This window comes from Oncorhynchus mykiss, chromosome 16 (genome assembly GCF_013265735.2).
Source record: "Oncorhynchus mykiss isolate Arlee chromosome 16, USDA_OmykA_1.1, whole genome shotgun sequence".
Classification (NCBI taxonomy): domain Eukaryota; kingdom Metazoa; phylum Chordata; class Actinopteri; order Salmoniformes; family Salmonidae; genus Oncorhynchus; species Oncorhynchus mykiss.
Genome location: NC_048580.1, coordinates 40,977,809 through 40,995,460, shown reverse-complemented (window position 1 = coordinate 40,995,460; position 17,652 = coordinate 40,977,809). Strand labels below are relative to the sequence as shown.

At 42.5% G+C, this 17,652-nt stretch overlaps 2 protein-coding genes across 8 annotated transcripts in view; both read right to left on the bottom strand.

Moving 5' to 3' along the window:
• Nucleotides 1–9,598, bottom strand: part of LOC110491982 (formin-like protein 3) — a 53,809-nt gene extending 44,211 nt beyond the window's left edge. For all 5 annotated transcript variants that reach the window (XM_036946895.1, XM_036946894.1, XM_036946897.1 and 2 more), the window contains exon 1: nucleotides 8,967–9,598. In XM_036946895.1, coding sequence (XP_036802790.1) covers nucleotides 8,967–9,083 — 117 coding nt within the window. In that variant the 5' untranslated portion in view covers nucleotides 9,084–9,598. The remainder of the gene's footprint in view (nucleotides 1–8,966) is intronic.
• Nucleotides 9,599–11,585: 1,987 nt separating this feature from the next.
• Nucleotides 11,586–17,652, bottom strand: part of LOC110491980 (extended synaptotagmin-1) — a 29,014-nt gene continuing 22,947 nt past the window's right edge. For 2 of the 3 annotated variants that reach the window (XM_036946891.1, XM_036946889.1), the window contains exons 24-31: nucleotides 17,453–17,539; nucleotides 17,039–17,185; nucleotides 16,263–16,390; nucleotides 15,304–15,480; nucleotides 14,610–14,747; nucleotides 13,222–13,327; nucleotides 13,073–13,122; nucleotides 11,586–12,978 (exon numbers count right to left, since the gene is read on the bottom strand). In XM_036946891.1, coding sequence (XP_036802786.1) covers nucleotides 12,951–12,978; nucleotides 13,073–13,122; nucleotides 13,222–13,327; nucleotides 14,610–14,747; nucleotides 15,304–15,480; nucleotides 16,263–16,390; nucleotides 17,039–17,185; nucleotides 17,453–17,539 — 861 coding nt within the window. In that variant the 3' untranslated portion in view covers nucleotides 11,586–12,950. The remainder of the gene's footprint in view (nucleotides 12,979–13,072; nucleotides 13,123–13,221; nucleotides 13,328–14,609; nucleotides 14,748–15,303; nucleotides 15,481–16,262; nucleotides 16,391–17,038; nucleotides 17,186–17,452; nucleotides 17,540–17,652) is intronic. The other variant, XM_036946890.1, reaches the window with a different exon arrangement.

Genomic DNA, 17,652 nt, shown 5'->3' with positions numbered 1-17,652 from the left:
CGTCTCATTCCACTTCCCCTACGGTTCACTTAACCCTCTCACTGTGCACACCACGTCATTTCAACGTGAATAATTGGGTAATATTTGGTTGAGCCGTTGATCAATGAAATTACAACCTACGCTCACACCACTCAAAAAGACAGCCGAAAGTTTGCTGAATTTCCAAAGGTCTATCGCTGCGCCTCCAATCATTAAAAAAGCGCAGCAACTTTATTTATTCATACAACATATTCATGTGTTACCACTGTGCTTCATCTAATGGCACAACCAAATGACCTGGATTGAGATTACTTCAAAAAATACAGTGATCCATGCTGTTCAAGATTCTGCACAGCAATTGTGAAGATCTCCACAGACCTGGGATGACCTGTGCATACTATCTTAAACATGCACATTTTATTTGATTACATAAGGAGAAATGTACAGTTACATTAAGTAACCTCAAAATGTGGCTATGGACGTGTTACACATTTTAAGGTTGTTTTTACATTAGTTTGCAAGAAAGTCTTAAAACTGCAGTATGTAACTTTTTAATTTTTTTGTAACTAGAAATGTGAGTTATAGATGTCATTCCCATTGAAAGTAAGTCTAAGAAGCTGTAGATCTGTTCTATGTGCGCTATTTCTATGCGTGCCATTCTTAGGCTTTATTTTTGCGTCCTTTTACTTTCGTTTTTTTTTTACACCAGCTTCAAACAGCTGAAAATACAATATTTTGGGTTAGTGAAAATATACTTCACAGCGGTTTAGATGGTACAATGATTCTCTACACTATACTTGCTTGTTTTGTCACATAAACTGAAATTAAGCGAACTATTAGAATTCTGGCAACCAGGAAATGGCGGAGCGATTTCTGCATATTGCATCTTTAACTTTAGGCTATTTACTGTATTACAAATGTAATTTTTTGTTGCGTTTGGTTGACATAGCAAACCAAATATCAACATTTAAAGGAGATGAATCTACTGCTTGTATAGTTCCATCTGAGCCACTGGCTCAATCCCATTCTTTAACGTTTATTTTTTGGTTGAGTTGGAGACGTGAATCCAACATATCATTTTTTTTAACTTGTCGGCAAGTTAATAGGCTATTTGTTGTATTCCAGAGATGTATCTTCTGTCACTGACTTTAATTCCAGTTTGTCTACAAATTCATATTTGATATGTTGGATTCATCTCCAGCTCAACCAAAAATGTAAGTTCAAGAATAGGACTAAATCAAATCAAACTTTAAACGCACTTTAAATCAAGTTTGATTTGATTCGTACAATTCTTTAACTTAGACTTGTGGTTGAGATGGAGATGAATCCAACATATCAATTATACATTTTCAGACAAACAAAGATTAAAGTCAGACAAGTCAGAGACACAAATGGAAGTTTCCAAGCAGAAGATCTCCATCAAATGTTGATATTTGGTTGTGTTGGCTACAATTCAATATCCCCTGAATATCATTAAATCAACCAGAACTTGAAACCATGTTTTTTATTTTTTATTCTGGGTTGATGACTTTGCAAATACTATACAGGCCTAAATAGTATCATTGATGATATATGAGCGATGCTATACATTTACTCTGTTAACCCTACCATTTTGGAATGACTTTCGATAGCAACAGTGAATCTATCTAGTTTTTCAGTGGAGCTCTCTTAACAATCATACTCACAATAGCACATTGGTCAAAGTCAGTGACTAATGTCATAGCTAAGCAGACGGTGCTTGGCAGACGATGGGAGACTAAAGGGTAGCAGAAGGTGCTGCTCAGTGGATATAACGTGGAACACCTGATGAGCTTTTAAAGCTACACATTCAACGTATTTCATACAAGGTTTATCTATGTTGAAATGAAGTTACCATGGTGACATCATCTCGTGGTTGAAATTGCACCCTCAGAAACGGCCGTTCACATGAATGACTTATTATATTTTCCACGTAGATTCCACGTCACAATACGTTGAATTAAATTGAAACAATGTTGAGTCGACCAGCTTGTGCCCCAGTGGGCTCCTTACCTTCCTGCAACCTCAAAATGTAATCCCCACACAAATATCCATGAGCTCCTGCAAACCAGAGGGACTTTCCTGCCTGTACCACAGTCAAACCTCAGAGTATGGTGCAACCCTCTGCAACACTCTGGTTGTGTCCCAAATAGCAACCTAGTCTCTATCTAGCGCACTACTTTTGAAGGTGGACTACAACCAACGTAATCGAGTAGAGAAAATAATCCGGCACTTTCCCCCAGAAAATGTAAAGGTGTGTGTGTGTGTGTGTGTGTGTACTGTTCAAAACGTTGTTAAAGTCATCACAGCAGCAGGCAGCCAGTTCAAAGGGAATCTTCCCTCTGTGAGCCTAGCTGAGCCTAGCTGAGTTGTCCTGTGGTCCCAGCCCAGACCTGACCACAGGAATCCAGTGGTGGAGTGGAATTGTGCGGGGGCACTTTGAAAGAAGATCCATCCAGAACGCCAAGGCCCCGGCCCCCATTCCAACTGCTCCAGACATACACACCTTTCAAAACCCCACCACCACCACCTCCACATCTCTCTCATAAGGAGAAAGGCATATGGAGAAGGTTAGCTAATAAGCCAGACCCTAATTTGGTGAGTAGGACGTAAGGAATCTGAAGGAAGGAAAACCCATGCTGCCACAGTGAGAGAGAAGTTCCATTTTTCATGTAGTATTCCATCAGGCTTAGCTAGTATCCCACAAACCCATAGCGTTTAATGTCAAAGCTCCCTAGTATCCCACAAACCCATAGCGTTTGAATTCAAAGCTTCCAAGGACACAATAATGAGAAGGTAAGGGGAAAAGACGAAAGACTTGAAACTCCTGAGAGGGATAGGATCACCCTGCTCTTTGATGCTGACACCCAGTATCCGTGCATAGATATACACTGATTGCACATGTGTTTCTAGTCTAGTATAGTGTCCATGTGTCTGGCTGCATCCCAAACGGCAGCCTATTTCCCATGAGCACTGGTCAAAAGTAGTGCACTATATAGGGAATACAGTACCATTTGGTGAACTGTCTCTGTCTGTGGTCTGCCTACAGTACATGGTGGTGGTCCTGTACAGGGCTGACTACGGCCCAGTGCCGGCAATGCAATTTCCTCTGTAAAAGAGAGAGAGAAGATGTCGGGAAGACAGCTGTTCCCAGCCACAGAAGAAGATAAACAGAGCTAGTGCTGTTTCTGAAGAGAGAAAGTGTTAGTTTCTGATTGTTTATGTCACGTTTGTTTATTATCTATTTCACATGCTTTGGCAATGTAAACATATGTTTCCCATGCCAATAAATCCCTCTGAATTAGAGAGAGAGAGAGAGAGAGAGAGAGAGAGAGAGAGAGAGAGAGAGAGAGAGAGAGAGAGAGAGAGAGAGAAAAGAAGAGATGCCTTTAGCACATTCTCCCGGTTAGACTTGACCCAACCAGACTGCATGAAGTACTCTAATTTAACCCAGGGGTCTCATCCCATCCCCTTGCCCCCCTCCCCACTCAGACCCTCCTCCATCTTCCTCTCCCATCCACAGAAGAGTGATTCTGCTCAGGTCGTTACCGTAGGCTGTGGATATTACTGTACTGGCACAGCCTACACCCATGACATCATAATGTGCTGCTGCCATCCCAAAGGCCAAGGGATGTCTGGGAGCAGCCTGCCTCTGTCTGAGAGGAGGAGTCATCCCTAGTACACACATAACCTCCCAAACGCTCACACGCAGTAATGCACATTCACACCACAGGAGGATGGTGGCACCTTAATCGGGGAGAACGGGCTCGCGGTAATGGCTGAAGCGGAATAAGTGGAATGGTATCAAACACATCAAACACATGGTTTCCACTTGATGCACATCCGTACACAGCGGAAACACAACAAGGGGAGATGGAAGAATGTTGTGATTAGACAATTCTATCTATGGGAAAACAGTTATGACATACCACTTATGCAGATTATTTTATTTGCATAGACAATTCCACCATGCTTCTTGTAACAAAATGGAGACAGGAAACATGTTTGACTCAACGAAAATATGACCAATCTACTGTGGGAAACAGAGTGAAACAGCAATGTAAAATCCCAGTGTTTTCAGCAAATAGTATCAATCTCTCTGCGAAGGAAAACCCCCAGTGTGACCTGAACTCTAATCACGCCTGGCTAGTCAAGCACTGGTGCTCTCTTCCTGACAACTTCAACACGGTGTGTGTGTGGAGCTTTGATCTGCGAAGAGGGCCTTCACGTTACCGTCATAGTTGATATCTCTTGTATTGCTATAGATGTTTTCATGATTTATCCAGTTAAATCAATTACGCATCGTATTTGTCTCTTATGACAGAGAGATTAACACAAACTGCAAGATTTGGTTCTGGCTTCTGGGATTACGTGAAGTGATTAGCCTACCCTTCTGTCATCGTCGTGATTTAAGAACGATCGTTTCGAACAAAGGCACTAATGGCCATGAGAGGACACAGTCCTGTTGATACATAACACGCCCCCTGACACGGCGCGTCTGGAAAATACGATGTCTACAAACAACTGTTTCTGCATGACCCCCAACAGTCCTAACTAAGTGAGAGCAGCTTCTAGCTGAGCATAGTCTTTGATTACTACTGGCTCCTGCAGGCAGTCCTCAGTGCGGGAGAGATGATGTGAAATACGTGGCTATTTGTTATAATAGTTTGTCATGATCGTGCAAAGCTGAGACTTTAGCACAGCAGTCAACAAGGGCAGGGATTTGATCGGGACAACATAGAAAATCAGGGAAAAGTGATTAAAAGTAGGATATTTGTATGGGGGGGGGGGGGGGAGGATTGGTTAGTTTCAATGGTATAGAAATAGAGGATAACGATAGAAGAGTGAGCAGTTTCTCACTGTGCAGGCGTGTCTCTTCACATAGCAATCAGAGCAAATATCCTTGGTTACGGATAGTTGTCATACTATCAGATACTTAACACACGTGGGGCCTAGTGGGTTTCCCACCTGAGCTGCTGCCTTGAGCCTCTTGACCACAGACACATAGACAGTTAGGCCCACATAATGTGTTCTAGTTTGATCTGTATCCTTTTGGCATAGTGGCTACGGTACGCTGCAGTCTGGCAGGCCAGTGTTCAGGTGGCTCTGTGCCAGAGTAACAGAGAGACTTGGACAGACATGAATGTCCCTAGGCGGACTAATGTACAGTCACAGAGGACAGTATACAAGAGGCAGGTATTCTCAGGAGTAATGTTGATTGGTTTAATTAATCTGTAGATTATCATGAGTACAGTAGTATGGTAAAGTACAGTGCAGTAGAGTACATTACAGGGGAGTACGGTAGGGTAGAGTAAAGTACAGTAGATTAGAGTGCGGTAGAGTAAAGCAGAGTACAGTAAAGTAGAGTAGAGTATCTGCGACATGCAATACTGTTACTGTAGACTCGGTACACAGTGGCTAAACTCCGGGTGGCCGGGTGTGATGTGGTGTGGCGAGGTTAGTCATATGAGTGGGAAACACTAGACTAACACTTGTGAGCAAACACATTTGGCGCTGGATAACATGGCGTACTGACATGGTCAGTGGAAGCCATACTGGCAGAGAAAGAATGTTTTGATTCATGGTGGAATTAAGTGATTAGTCTTTCTTTGTTTAGACTCTTAAGTTGGTGGTTTGGAGGGACGTGAGAACTGGGGACAGTTTGTTTTGAAAGAATGACAAGGAACCTCACTTTCTAATGTAAGAATAAGAAACAGTTTGCATAACTACTGCCCATAGCTATTGACACAGCTACAGTTCAGGAAGTATTCAGACCCTTTGACTTTCTCCACATTTTGTTACGTTACAGCCTTATTCTAAAATGGATTAAATAAATATTTTTCCTCCTCAATTTACACACAATAGCCCATAATGACAAAGCGAAAAAAGTTTTTTCTACATTTTTGCACATTTTTTAAAAAGAAAAACAGAAACACCTTATTTACATAAGTATTGCGACCCTTTGCTAATAGACTCGAATTTGAGCTCAGGTACATCCTGTTTCCAATGATCATCCTTGAGATGTTTCTACAACTTGATTGGAGTCCACCTGTTGTAAATTCAATTGATTGGACATGATTTAGAAAGGCACACACCTGTTTATATAAGGTCCCATAGTTGACAGTGCATGTCAGAGCAAAAACCAAACCATGAGGTCGAAATAATTGTCCGTAGAGCGCCGAGACTGGGGAAGGACACCAAAACAATTCTGAAGCATTGAAGGTCCCCAAGAACACAGTGGCCTCCTTCATTTTTAAATGGAAGAAGTTTGGATCCACCAACACTCTTCCTAGAGCTGGCCCTCCGGCCAAACTGAGCAATCTGTGGAGAAGGGCATTGGACAGGCAGGTGACGATGAACCCAATGGTCACTCTGAAGGAGCTCCAGAGTTCCTCTGTGGAGATGGGAGAATCTTCCAGAAGGACAACCATCTCTGCAACACTCCACCTATCAGGTCTATAGGTAGAGTATGGCCAGAGTGGCCAGACGGAAGCCACTCCTCAGTAAAATGCACAAGACAGCCCTCTTGGAGTTTGCCAAAAGGCACCTAAAGGACTCTCAGACCACGAGAAACAAGATTCTCTGGTGTGATGAAACCAAGATTGAACTCTTTGGCCTAAATGCCAAGCGTCACGTCTGGAGGAAACCTGGCACCATCCCTACGGTGAAACATAGTGGTGGCAGCATCATGCTGTGGGTATGTTTTCAGCGGCAAGGACTAGGAGACTAGTCAGGATCGAGGTAAAGGTGAACGGGCAGCAGGTAGCCTAGTGGTTAGAGCGTTGGACTAGTAACCGAAAGGTTGCAAGATCGAATCCCTGAACTGACAAGGTTAAAATCTGTCGTTCTGCCCCTGAACAAGGCAGTTAACCCACTGTTCCTAGGCCGTCATTGAAAATAAGAATTTGTTCTTAACTAACTTGCCTAGTTAAATAAAAGGTTAAAAAAAAAATACTAAAATAAAAAACAGAGCAAAGTACAGAGAGATCCTTGATGAAAACCTTCTCCAGAGTGCTCATGACCTCAGGCTGGGGCGAAGGTTCACCTTCCAACAGGACAACAACCCTAAGCACACAGCCAAGACAACGCAGGAGTGGCTTCGGGACTAATCTCTGAATGTCCTTGAGTGACCCAGCCAGAGCCCAGACTTAAACCTGATTGAAAATCTCTGGAGAGGCCTGAAAATAGCTGTGCAGCGACACTCCCCTTCCAACCTGACAGAGTTCAGGAGGATCTGTAGAGAAGAATGGGAGAAACTCCACAAATACAAGCTTGTAGCATCATACCAAGAAGACTCTATGCTCTAATTATTGCCAAAGGTGCTTGAACAAAGTACTGAGTAAAGGGTCTGAATACTTATGTAAATGTGATATGTCATTTTTCCAATAGTGTTTGTCGCAATAAGCTTTCTTAAAATGATGAAAGTGTTTATTTACAAATATATATGTACTGTACCTTTTATTATTCTTGTTTACAATGAAGGCCTACCCCGGCCAAAACCCTAACCAGGACGACGCTGGGCCAATTGTGCACCGCCCTTTGGGACTCCCAATCACAGCCGGTTGTGATACAGCCATTATAAAATGTAGTATAAACCATAAAGGCCCAAAGCCCATTATTGAATGATTTACAATACAGAGAGGATTTGTACCATTCCATTCAGAACCAACTTGTTTTAGAATCAAAGGCATTTCAAATCATAAAAACCGAGCCCACCAACTTTAAATTGTTGATCACTTTGGCCCATAACTGTGCATCAGTATTGTGCACAAAGAAAGTATCTTCTTGGCCTCTTGATTTAGGATGACAGACACGCTTGACACTTCAGCTGTTGATCAATGGATAAAGTGGGTGTTGACTGTGTGCACAGCGTCACAAAGCCCCAGCGCAACTCAAGCCTGTGAAGCGGGACGGCATTCAAAGATGATGAAGGGGGGGGGGGGGGGGGGGGGGGGGGGGCAATAGAGGAGAGGGGGTGGTTCCTCTTTTACGATCTCCCCGGTGTGGGCGTTTTAGGGGAATTCAGAAAATGTTGTCGTCGGAATCTGTCATGGCATTACCTAAATGCGACTCTGGCTAAACTTGAAACAAAAAAAAAATGTGTAGGCCATTGGGAATTTTTACTATACGTGTCATCAAACGTTTGATAATGAAAGTGAAATTGCACTCTGAAAGCGAGCCAAATCTTGAACAAGCTACTGGACTTCGGTAAATTAGCCCAAAGCCTCGAGTTGACTTTTTTTTTTTAAACAAAAGAACCGAAGGAACTAGTGGGAGAAACAGATAGGTGTGGGGGTGGGACAAAACGGGTCGGCTGATATAGAATACCAGCAACTCCAGCATTACAGGAGAAGAATAATGGAAAAGTGGGATAGGTTAATTTCGCTCACTCTTATGATGATAACATCTTGCTTTCCACAAGAAGTACACACGAGACAATATAAACAATATAAACTGACCCATTGTCTTACTGTAAAACGGCATCAGAGTGTACTGTCAGACATATTTATTGTCTTGTTTAAGCATTTGTGTTTGATCATGGTTAATTCTCCGGTTGTTAGAAACCTGTTTTGGGCTTATTGACCAACTGTGATGCATATTATAAAAGGAATAACATCACAAAGTAAAAAATAACATATACGTGTTGCCTGTGTGAATCCATGAGCTGTTGTTGAGCTGTTTCACCGAATCAAACGGTGAAACAAACAGAATAATCACAGAGGCCTACTCCTAATCATATGGTAGGTAATATGTTCTGTAGCGCGTATCATTTCAGCATGACAGATCTGTGAGTAGCCTAATGTTTTATTTTATGTTAATTGTGCGCTTCAGAAGTTTCATATGTCTCTCTCTCTCTCTCTCTCTCTCTCTCTCTCTCTCTCTCTCTCTCTGTGACAATCTGGAGCTTGATAAACCAAACCAAGTAGCCATTTCAATTCAAACATGTCTCTGAGGCTGCAATCACTTACCAAAACTAAAGCAAATCTCTCCTCCAACTCCGACTGGTCAGGCATGGGCACTTTCATTGGCATCATATGATGCTTCATATTGTCCGACTGTCCATCCACACTTTCAATATTCCCCATGGTTAAAAGTAGTACTGTATCCTTATAGTAGAGTAAATAAAGTTCCCTCTTCCGAGCGAGTTTTTCCAAAAGTGCGAAAACTCCCTGCGTTCCTCCAAAATGCACCAGTGCGTTATTACAAAATCAGCCACTTCTGTTCCAAAAGTTCCAGTTTAAATCAAACGTTTACACCACACCAGTTCCATACGGTCTCATCAAATAAAAACGTATACTTTTGCATTTGTAGAGAACTCTCATCTGTATTTTACTCTAAAACTGAACCTCACCTCAAAAGTAACAATTGTCTTCTGTTCCAAAGAATGGTTTCCGATTTACCAGGCCAATCCATCTCCATCTATTTCTGTAAAATCGTCTTTCAATAATATATGTTTCAACCCACCCAAATAGCGACTTATTGGTTGCTAGACTGAACTTTCTTGGCTACGATGCCTTTGCATTCATTATTGTTGTGCGATCCAGATGGTTGTGTGATTCAGTCTAGAAGACTCTTCTATGTGCTTCCACCCAGAAGCAGGCTTTTTGCTATTGTCCCGCCCTTGGTGGGGTTACTCTCCCTATTGAGGCGTTGACTTATCAATCACACTGCCTATCGCGCTCTACTCGCAGACATTATACGCCTGGATCACACCGACAGTTTTATTGCGCAAAAATGGTATGCGGAATCATCTGGATATGTGTGCAACAAAAATGTAACATTCACCTTCTGCTACCATTTATGTCAAGCCGTCTACACATACAATTTGAGGCATATGCTCAAATACGCTCCACACAGAACGCACCGCAACTGTCTCTGCAACGCAATGCTGCAAGGCAAACGCAACGTTCCATTGGAAACGAATGTACTTCTGTTGGTGTGTTTGAGGCGAAGCAGTAAATTGAGCAAAGCCTAGCTACAGTTCGGTAGATTGGAGAGTTTATGTCAGCACTTTAATGCCACCTGGTGTTCAGCTAATGGAAGTTCATTAACTCATGACTACGGCACCAACAATGCACATACAGTACATCACATGCACCATGTATAACAATGTCTTTATTATGACAGCACTTGAACTGAGCATGACAGTCCAAAAGCCAGTAAGTCTTCAGTTTAGTCTACAAGCTCTATACATTCTTAGAAAAAAAGGTGCTATCTAGAACCTGAGGGTTCTTTGGCTGTCCCCATAGAACCCCTTGAAGAACACTTTTTGGTTCCAGGTATAACCACTTTGTGTTCTCCTATGGGGACAGCCAAAGAACCCTTGTGGAACCCTCTAATCTTATGAGATATCGGGTGGATCACAAATGGGACCCTTAGTCCCGTACGCCTAGCCTAGATCACTACAACAGCGCCATTGCACAAAATAGTGTGCAGCATCATCTGGCTATGTGTGCAACAAAAGTTCAACATTCACCTTCTGCTACCATTTCTGTCAGGCTGTCTATGCATACAATTTGACGCGTACGTTGGATAAATACACCATGTGCACCACACAGAGCGCACTGCAACTGTCTCTGCAACACAAACACTACAAGGCTTTACGCAGCGTTCCATTAGAAATGAATGTACTTCAGGTGTCCCAAAATGTAATGCCGCTGTCGGTGTGATCGAGGCGTTAAGGGCTCTGGTCAAAGCAATGCAGTATATAGGGATTAGGGTGCCATTTGGGACAAAGACATTGTTTCACAAAAGAGGTAAGTACGAGGTGGAGGGAAGATTGGAATCATCTTGATTATAGAAGTAGAAATCAGTTCAAACATTTTACAGCAAGTGCAAACGTTTAATGAAACAACTACGACACAGACATTCAGTGATTCAGTGATTAGGCAAATGTGTTAAAGCAGCAGTCTTTCTCCCCGTCTCTCTCCGTCGTCTTTGTCTTCGTCTCTCTCCCTTTGTCTCCATCTTTCTCTCCCCCCCCCCCCCCCCCCCCCCCCCCCCCCCCCCCCCCCCCCCCCCCCCCCCCCCCCTACTTCTTTATATTGCCTACAAACATTTCATAAAATTTTCAAGCCTTAGCAGTGAGATGACAGCAGAGGGAAGGGAATTTCCTTGCCAAATAATTTGCCTGCTTCTTTCAGAGCCGGTGTCCTGGACACAAATGAAGCCTTAGTCCTGGACAAAAACAGCACTCTCCATGGAATCTCCATTGAACATGCTTCTTAGTATAGGATAGGATTAAACTGTGTCTAGGAAACCGTCCCTCAGGGTTCTTTCAGGGTCTTTTATCTAAGACTAAGTGTTTTATAACAAACAACTTGTAACATGACTCTGATTGACTGACTTATAGCAGACCCCAGGTCACTATTGGCACTACAAACACATACAATTACACACAAACATACTGTATACAAACACAATGCTGCCTTGGAATGTGAACAGACATGAATTATATAGCTACAACGTTCTCTTGATAAAAGAAAAGCACAGTGATTCGGATATTGCAATACTGTAAAGCTAGAATGTGTAACATTTTCACTGGCAAATGTGATGCTCTGGGTCATTTCGTAAATACTTCTCCTGAATTATAAAATCAACCCTCAAGTATATATGATTAAAACGTTTAAAACGTCTTCATTTGGGACAGAATGAACCTATAATCATTAGTTAAACCAATTGTGCACAAGTATTGGAATACATAAGGCAAAAACGTAACCTATAAAAACAGGATAATAGAAGGAATTGATGAGTTAAAACATTGTTTCTTTAAAGCGTCACTAAAGGAATCATTTCAGGAATCAGTAATCCTTTCATTTGGGTTGTAAACGTCCATGATGGTACGTAAAGTCATCACGTTAAGTTGTTGAGATCTTTGGAATGAAACCACTTAAAAACGAATGAAAAAAATAAAAAATTACTCTGAGAACAATTCCTTTTTGGAGTAGATAATAACTTAACCGGTTAGAACAACTCTAAACACTTAAAAGTTGAAACCGTTCCGGATTTTTGCTGTTTTTTGTGGTGCTCTGGGGTTGATAAAAATGCATAATCAAACATTAAAAGAGACATCAAAAACATCAATGTGATTGAAGCTAAATGCCTTTTGTGACTTAATACAATTTAAGTGCTTTGGTAACATACACTGATGTACAAAACATGAAGGACACCTGCTCTTTCCTTCACAGACTGACCAGGTGAATCCAGCTGAAAGCTATGATCCCATATTGATGTCACTTGTTAAATCCACTTCATGCAGTGTACATGAAGGGGACATTAAGCCTTAAGACAATTGAGACATGGATTGTTTATGTGTGCCATTCAGAGGGTGAATGGGCAAGACAAATATTTCATTTCCTTTGAACGGGGTATGATAGTAGGTGCCAGGCGCACCAGTTTGTGTCAAGGAGTGCGATGCCGCTGGGTTTTTCCACTCAACAGTTTCCCGTGTGTATCAAGAATGGTCCACCACCCAAAACACATCCAGCATAAAAGTCAACCTGGGCCAGCATCCCTGTGGAACGCTTTCAACACCTTCTAGTCCATGGCCCTGACAAATTTAGGCTGTTCTGAGGGCAAAATGGGGGGTGCAACTCAATAGTTGGAAGGTATTCTTAATGTTTTGTGCACTCAGTGTATATTTCATAGTTGCTTTCATATCAAATATCTATTCAGCCAAACAATCTTAAATAAAATGTTCTTATGACTCTGGAATTAGGAATTCTCTCTTTCCAGAGCCTTCATAGCACAGTAGTAACACAGACCAAATCTGTCATTGATTGGAGGAATTCAATTTACAGATGAATTGGGGTATTGTTGGGATGATATGCAATGTAAGCAATTCTTCAGTGGTGGCCCCAGGGCTCATAAGCTGAATAAAAATATAAAAACAAACTGAAGAAGTGATAGTAAAAGGAACATTGCACTGCGGGAAAGCGAGGCCATCCTCTCATCTAATTGGTCTCCTCTACCAAATCGTACCTGAAACAGTAACAGATAGGTAGCTTATCAATCAAGGTAATATGGAATGTAACTGAATGAATATAGAAGAGGTAACACATGGGATGGCACCTACCATTGTGCATTGCCACTCTTCAGGTCCATCTGATCCAAATCCAGCTGTAACTAAACACAACAACGAAAAAAAACACAGGTCAGAGGTCATCTCAAAAAAGGTGCTTATAAACCAGGACAGAGATCATTAGATAGCCTACAGTAGCTTACCTTTCCAATGAGCTCTCTCTCGCGGCTCATGAAGGAGACGTTGTTTTTGACAGTCAGGTCCAGTCTCCTCTGCATGGACTCCTCCAGAGAGAAGTCGAAGTCAAACCTGCACACACAGAAAAAGGAAAAGACATAGAATGGCAGATACAGGGATAGTACATAACTTCCTGTTGTGGAGCTGCTAGTTTGATATACAGTGCCTTCGGAAAGTCTGAGGTCCTTGGCATTCAGACGTGATACTTTGGCATTCAGGCCAAAGAGTTCAATCTTGGTTTCATCATACCAGAGAATCTTTTTTCTCATGATCTGAGTCCTTTGCCTTTTGGCAAACTCCAAGCGGGCTGTCATGTGCCTTTTACTGAGGAGTGGCTTCTGTCTGGCCACTCTACCATACAGGTCTGATTGGTAGAGTGCTGCAGAGATGGTTGTCCTTCTGGAAGGTTCTCCCATCTCCACAGAGGAACTCTGGAGCTCTGTCAGAGTGACCATCGGGTTCTTGGTCACCTTCCTGACCAAGGCCCTTTTACCGTTGATTGCTCAGTTTGGCCGGGTAGCCAGCTAGAAGAAGAAGCTTGGTGGTTCCGAACTTCTTCCATTTAAGAACGATGGAAGCAACTGTGTTCTTGGGGGCCTTCAATGCTGCAGAAATATGTTGGTACCCTTCTCCAGAGCTGTTCCTCGTCACAATCTCGGGGCTCTATGGACAATTCCTTCGTCCTCGTGGCTTGGTTTTTTCTCTGACATGCACTGTCAACTGTGGGACCTTATATAGACAGGTCTGTGCCTTTCCAAATCATGTCCAATCAATTGTATTTACCACAGGTGGACTCCAATCAAGTTGTAGAAACATCTCAAGGATGATCAATGGAAGCAGGATGCACCTGAGCTCAATTTCGAGTCTTATAGCAAATATTTATGTAAATAAAGGTTTGTTTTTTGTATTTAATATATTAGATAGATTTTATTTTTTTTAACTATTCGCTTTGTCATTATGGGATATTGTGTGTAGATTGATGAGGGCTTAAAAAAATCTTTATCCATTTATAGAGTTAGGACTTCAGACAAAAATGCAAACAGTACCAGATACTATTACACAAAGACAGCAGGAATAACTCTGGGCCCTAGTTAAGGTAACTCTGGGGCGGCTGGTAGCCTAGTGGTTAGAGCATTGGACTTGTAAGCGAAAGGTTGCAAGATTGAATCCCCGAGCTGACAGGGTAAAAATCTGTCATTTTGCCCCTGAACAAGTTCCTAGGCAGTCATTGAAAATAAGAATTTGTTCTTAACTGACTTGCCTAGTTAAAAGGTCAAATTTAAAATAAACATGGTCATGAAAACTCCTGTCCCTACACATTCCCTCTGTCTCCCGATGTCCCCTTCTGTCTCACCTCTCATTGAACTCAGGATTGAGGTCTCTTTTCTTGGTGTTGGTCTTTCTCTTGGTGATCCTGTTCTTGTCTGGCAGAAGGATGAAGGAGACATAGGGGTCGGACCCGTCCTTAGCAGACCCACAAGCTGGCAGGCCCCTAAAGGCAAACAGAGAACAAACCGGGTGACTAACTGCATGTGGACACTGTACAGCACAATGTTCACTGGCTCCATACAGATGTAGGATCTTAATTTGAGGGGAACTTCCCTGCAATGCAGGACATGTTAAACTTGTAGTGTATTTGAGATTTTAAAAAGCTTCTGATGTTGGTAATTTCCCTTACAAAAAATGTATCATCATTGTCCTACAAAAATGTGCATGAATTATAATCCACATAATAATTCACAATTTCCTGTTGCTGCAGGATTATTTTCCTTAGCATATACATTAGGGCTAGCTTTCCCCCCCTCTTTTAAGTTGATTTATGCATTAATTCATTCAAATACAATAAAAGAATGGCTTAACATTCATAAATAAATTACTTTTATTTTTTTAACGCACACAACATACAACATAGACAGAAAATTAAGGTTATAGGTCTAGTGACTATACACCACCAGCCAGTCGGTCCGTGCCAGTGTGGTTCAGGACAGACCTGCAGGCAAGGTACAGTGATACACAGTGCATTATGGGTATTGTAGTTTGGGACAAACCTGCAGGAAAGGACGGTGATGAACAGCCGGTTCTCCTCTATTGAGTAGCCAATTTGCAGCTTCACCTGGCCGGGGCTCTGATCACCTCTGAGCGAGGAGACACAGGTAGACAGGGGGAGAATCTCAATTGGTTTTGCTCGACTCCTCGCGTCCTCTCCTCCGTCCTCTCCTCGCATCCTTTTGAAAAAGGTCAAAGGTAATCGAGGGGAGGAGGCGAGGGGAGGAAATGTGGAAACAAATGCACTTTTATGAAATCAGACTCTGGCAAATGACGTTTACAGAGGAGGAATCACAAAATCTATGTAAAATGATAAAAACTAAATGTAAGTAGTTGCGCAAGACATTTTATAGATAAAAGGATGAGTAGCATATCGTTTCTAAAATGTGTATTATTTTCTAATTTGACTTTCAAAGGGTTTGTGGCAAATGTCCAACCTCTTGCAGTAGGACTCCTGTAGCATACACCTCAGTATCCTATGCCGGAGGAGGCAACCGAGGAGAGGAGCAAACTCCTCCGTTCGACCTATTAACGAATTGACGCAGCTCCTTCATATGGTGACCACTTAATGGTTTCCGGGTCACGGAGGAGAGGAGGCCGGAGGAGTCGAGGCCAAGACCGACTTTTGCCCAATTGAGAATCTCCCACGGTTACAGTTTACATGGATTATAAAATGTACTCATTCCTTCATTACGACTAGGCCCAGAGTTTTTCCTGGCCAGCTCACGAGTTCAGGTCCCACTCCTGGCCCTAATTATGATGTTTGATTACAGATACATGATCATTTTTAAACTACAGAAAAGTGGTATTTCTTTCTATGGTGAAGTACAGTACAGAGAAAAACAACATGTGCCATGCTGGCCCGCTGGACACGATTCCTCAGTCCTCACTGTACTATACTGTAATGTGACCGGAAAAACAATGGGACATTGATGTCCGTGTGAGCTTTGGAATGACTCACAGTTGAGAGAGCGGTGATCTGTGTCGTAGGTTTGGTTCAGTGTCCCGTCTGTGGATGACATGGTCTCTGTCCTCACTGCCCTCCCTAGTACCATCACTGCGACACACTGCCAGCTGGGTGTCCAAGATCTGCAAGACAAAAGGCCATTTAATATTCCTCTCAAGTTTCAAGCTTCAGTTTATTCCATTAAAAAAAATATAATAATAATAATAATAATTTCACACGCGGTCTCGACACGCGTTAGAAAAACAGATCAAATATGACCTTTATGAGTAAGAGACGCGCGCGACAGTAAAATGATTATCAGGATAGAAGGTATTAAGAGCTCACATGATGACGCTAATGTAGAAAGAGGGGGTTCAGAGCAAATGCAATCATAGACAATGCCTTAGGGGCCCTGTCTGAACTGGATCATTCATGTAATCGTGTTGTTTTGGAGGAATAGTCATGGGACAAGTGGGGAGTTTGTGAGTCTCTGAGTATGAAAATCATGTGACAGTGCTGAGTTTGTTTGGAATAGAGAGTGGGTGTATGAGTCAGACATGGGTTCAAATAGTATGTTTTCTTTCAAATACTTTTGAGTGTTTAATTGAGCCTGTCTGAAATGCCAGGTGGGTAGAGTTTAAACTTTAGGGACTGTTCCATTGGTTCCATTCTGCCAGACAAGCTCAATCTAGCACAGATAACGCATTTGAGAGAAAAACAAATACTATTTGAACCCAGGTCGGGACAGTGGTGAGTCTGGTGCACAGAGTGTCTGTTTACTTTGAGTTTACCTTGAGTGTGGCCCTCAGTAGTATCTGGCTCTCAGGGAGGGCCCCGTCCAGACTCAGCCATCGGTCCAGCACCAGGCCCTGCTCTGACAGAACCTCTCTCAGTGGTAGTACCACCGTGCCCAGGGCCTGGCCCCAGCTGTGGGACAACTATAGTACAGAGGGATAGAAAAACATGAACACATGCACTCCCCCAATGATCAGAGGTAACATGTAGACCCATACTCCCGTTGTCCACCATCACTCCCAAGGTCACCAGTCATTCTCCCAGCGTTGACTGGGTCCATTAAAATGGCTTTCAATAGGTATCATCTCTGTATGAAAACGTGCTAACAGCGTTATCAGCCCTCTTAGGCCCCGTTCAAACAGAAAAACAAATGTGTACTTTTCAACCCTTTGCGGACCCTTTCTTCTCACCTTCACTATAAGGAGTTCCTCTTTAGGGTCACGAACCAGGAAGTGGAAAGCTTCATCCCACCGAGGAGACGTAGAGCGCTCACACACCTTGGAAAAAGAGATGGATGGAGAAACCAAAAAAGATACAAATAAATTGTCCATACTTTGGTTTCTCTAGTAAGCATATACAGTATGCAAATAGACCAGGAGTCAAGAAGACT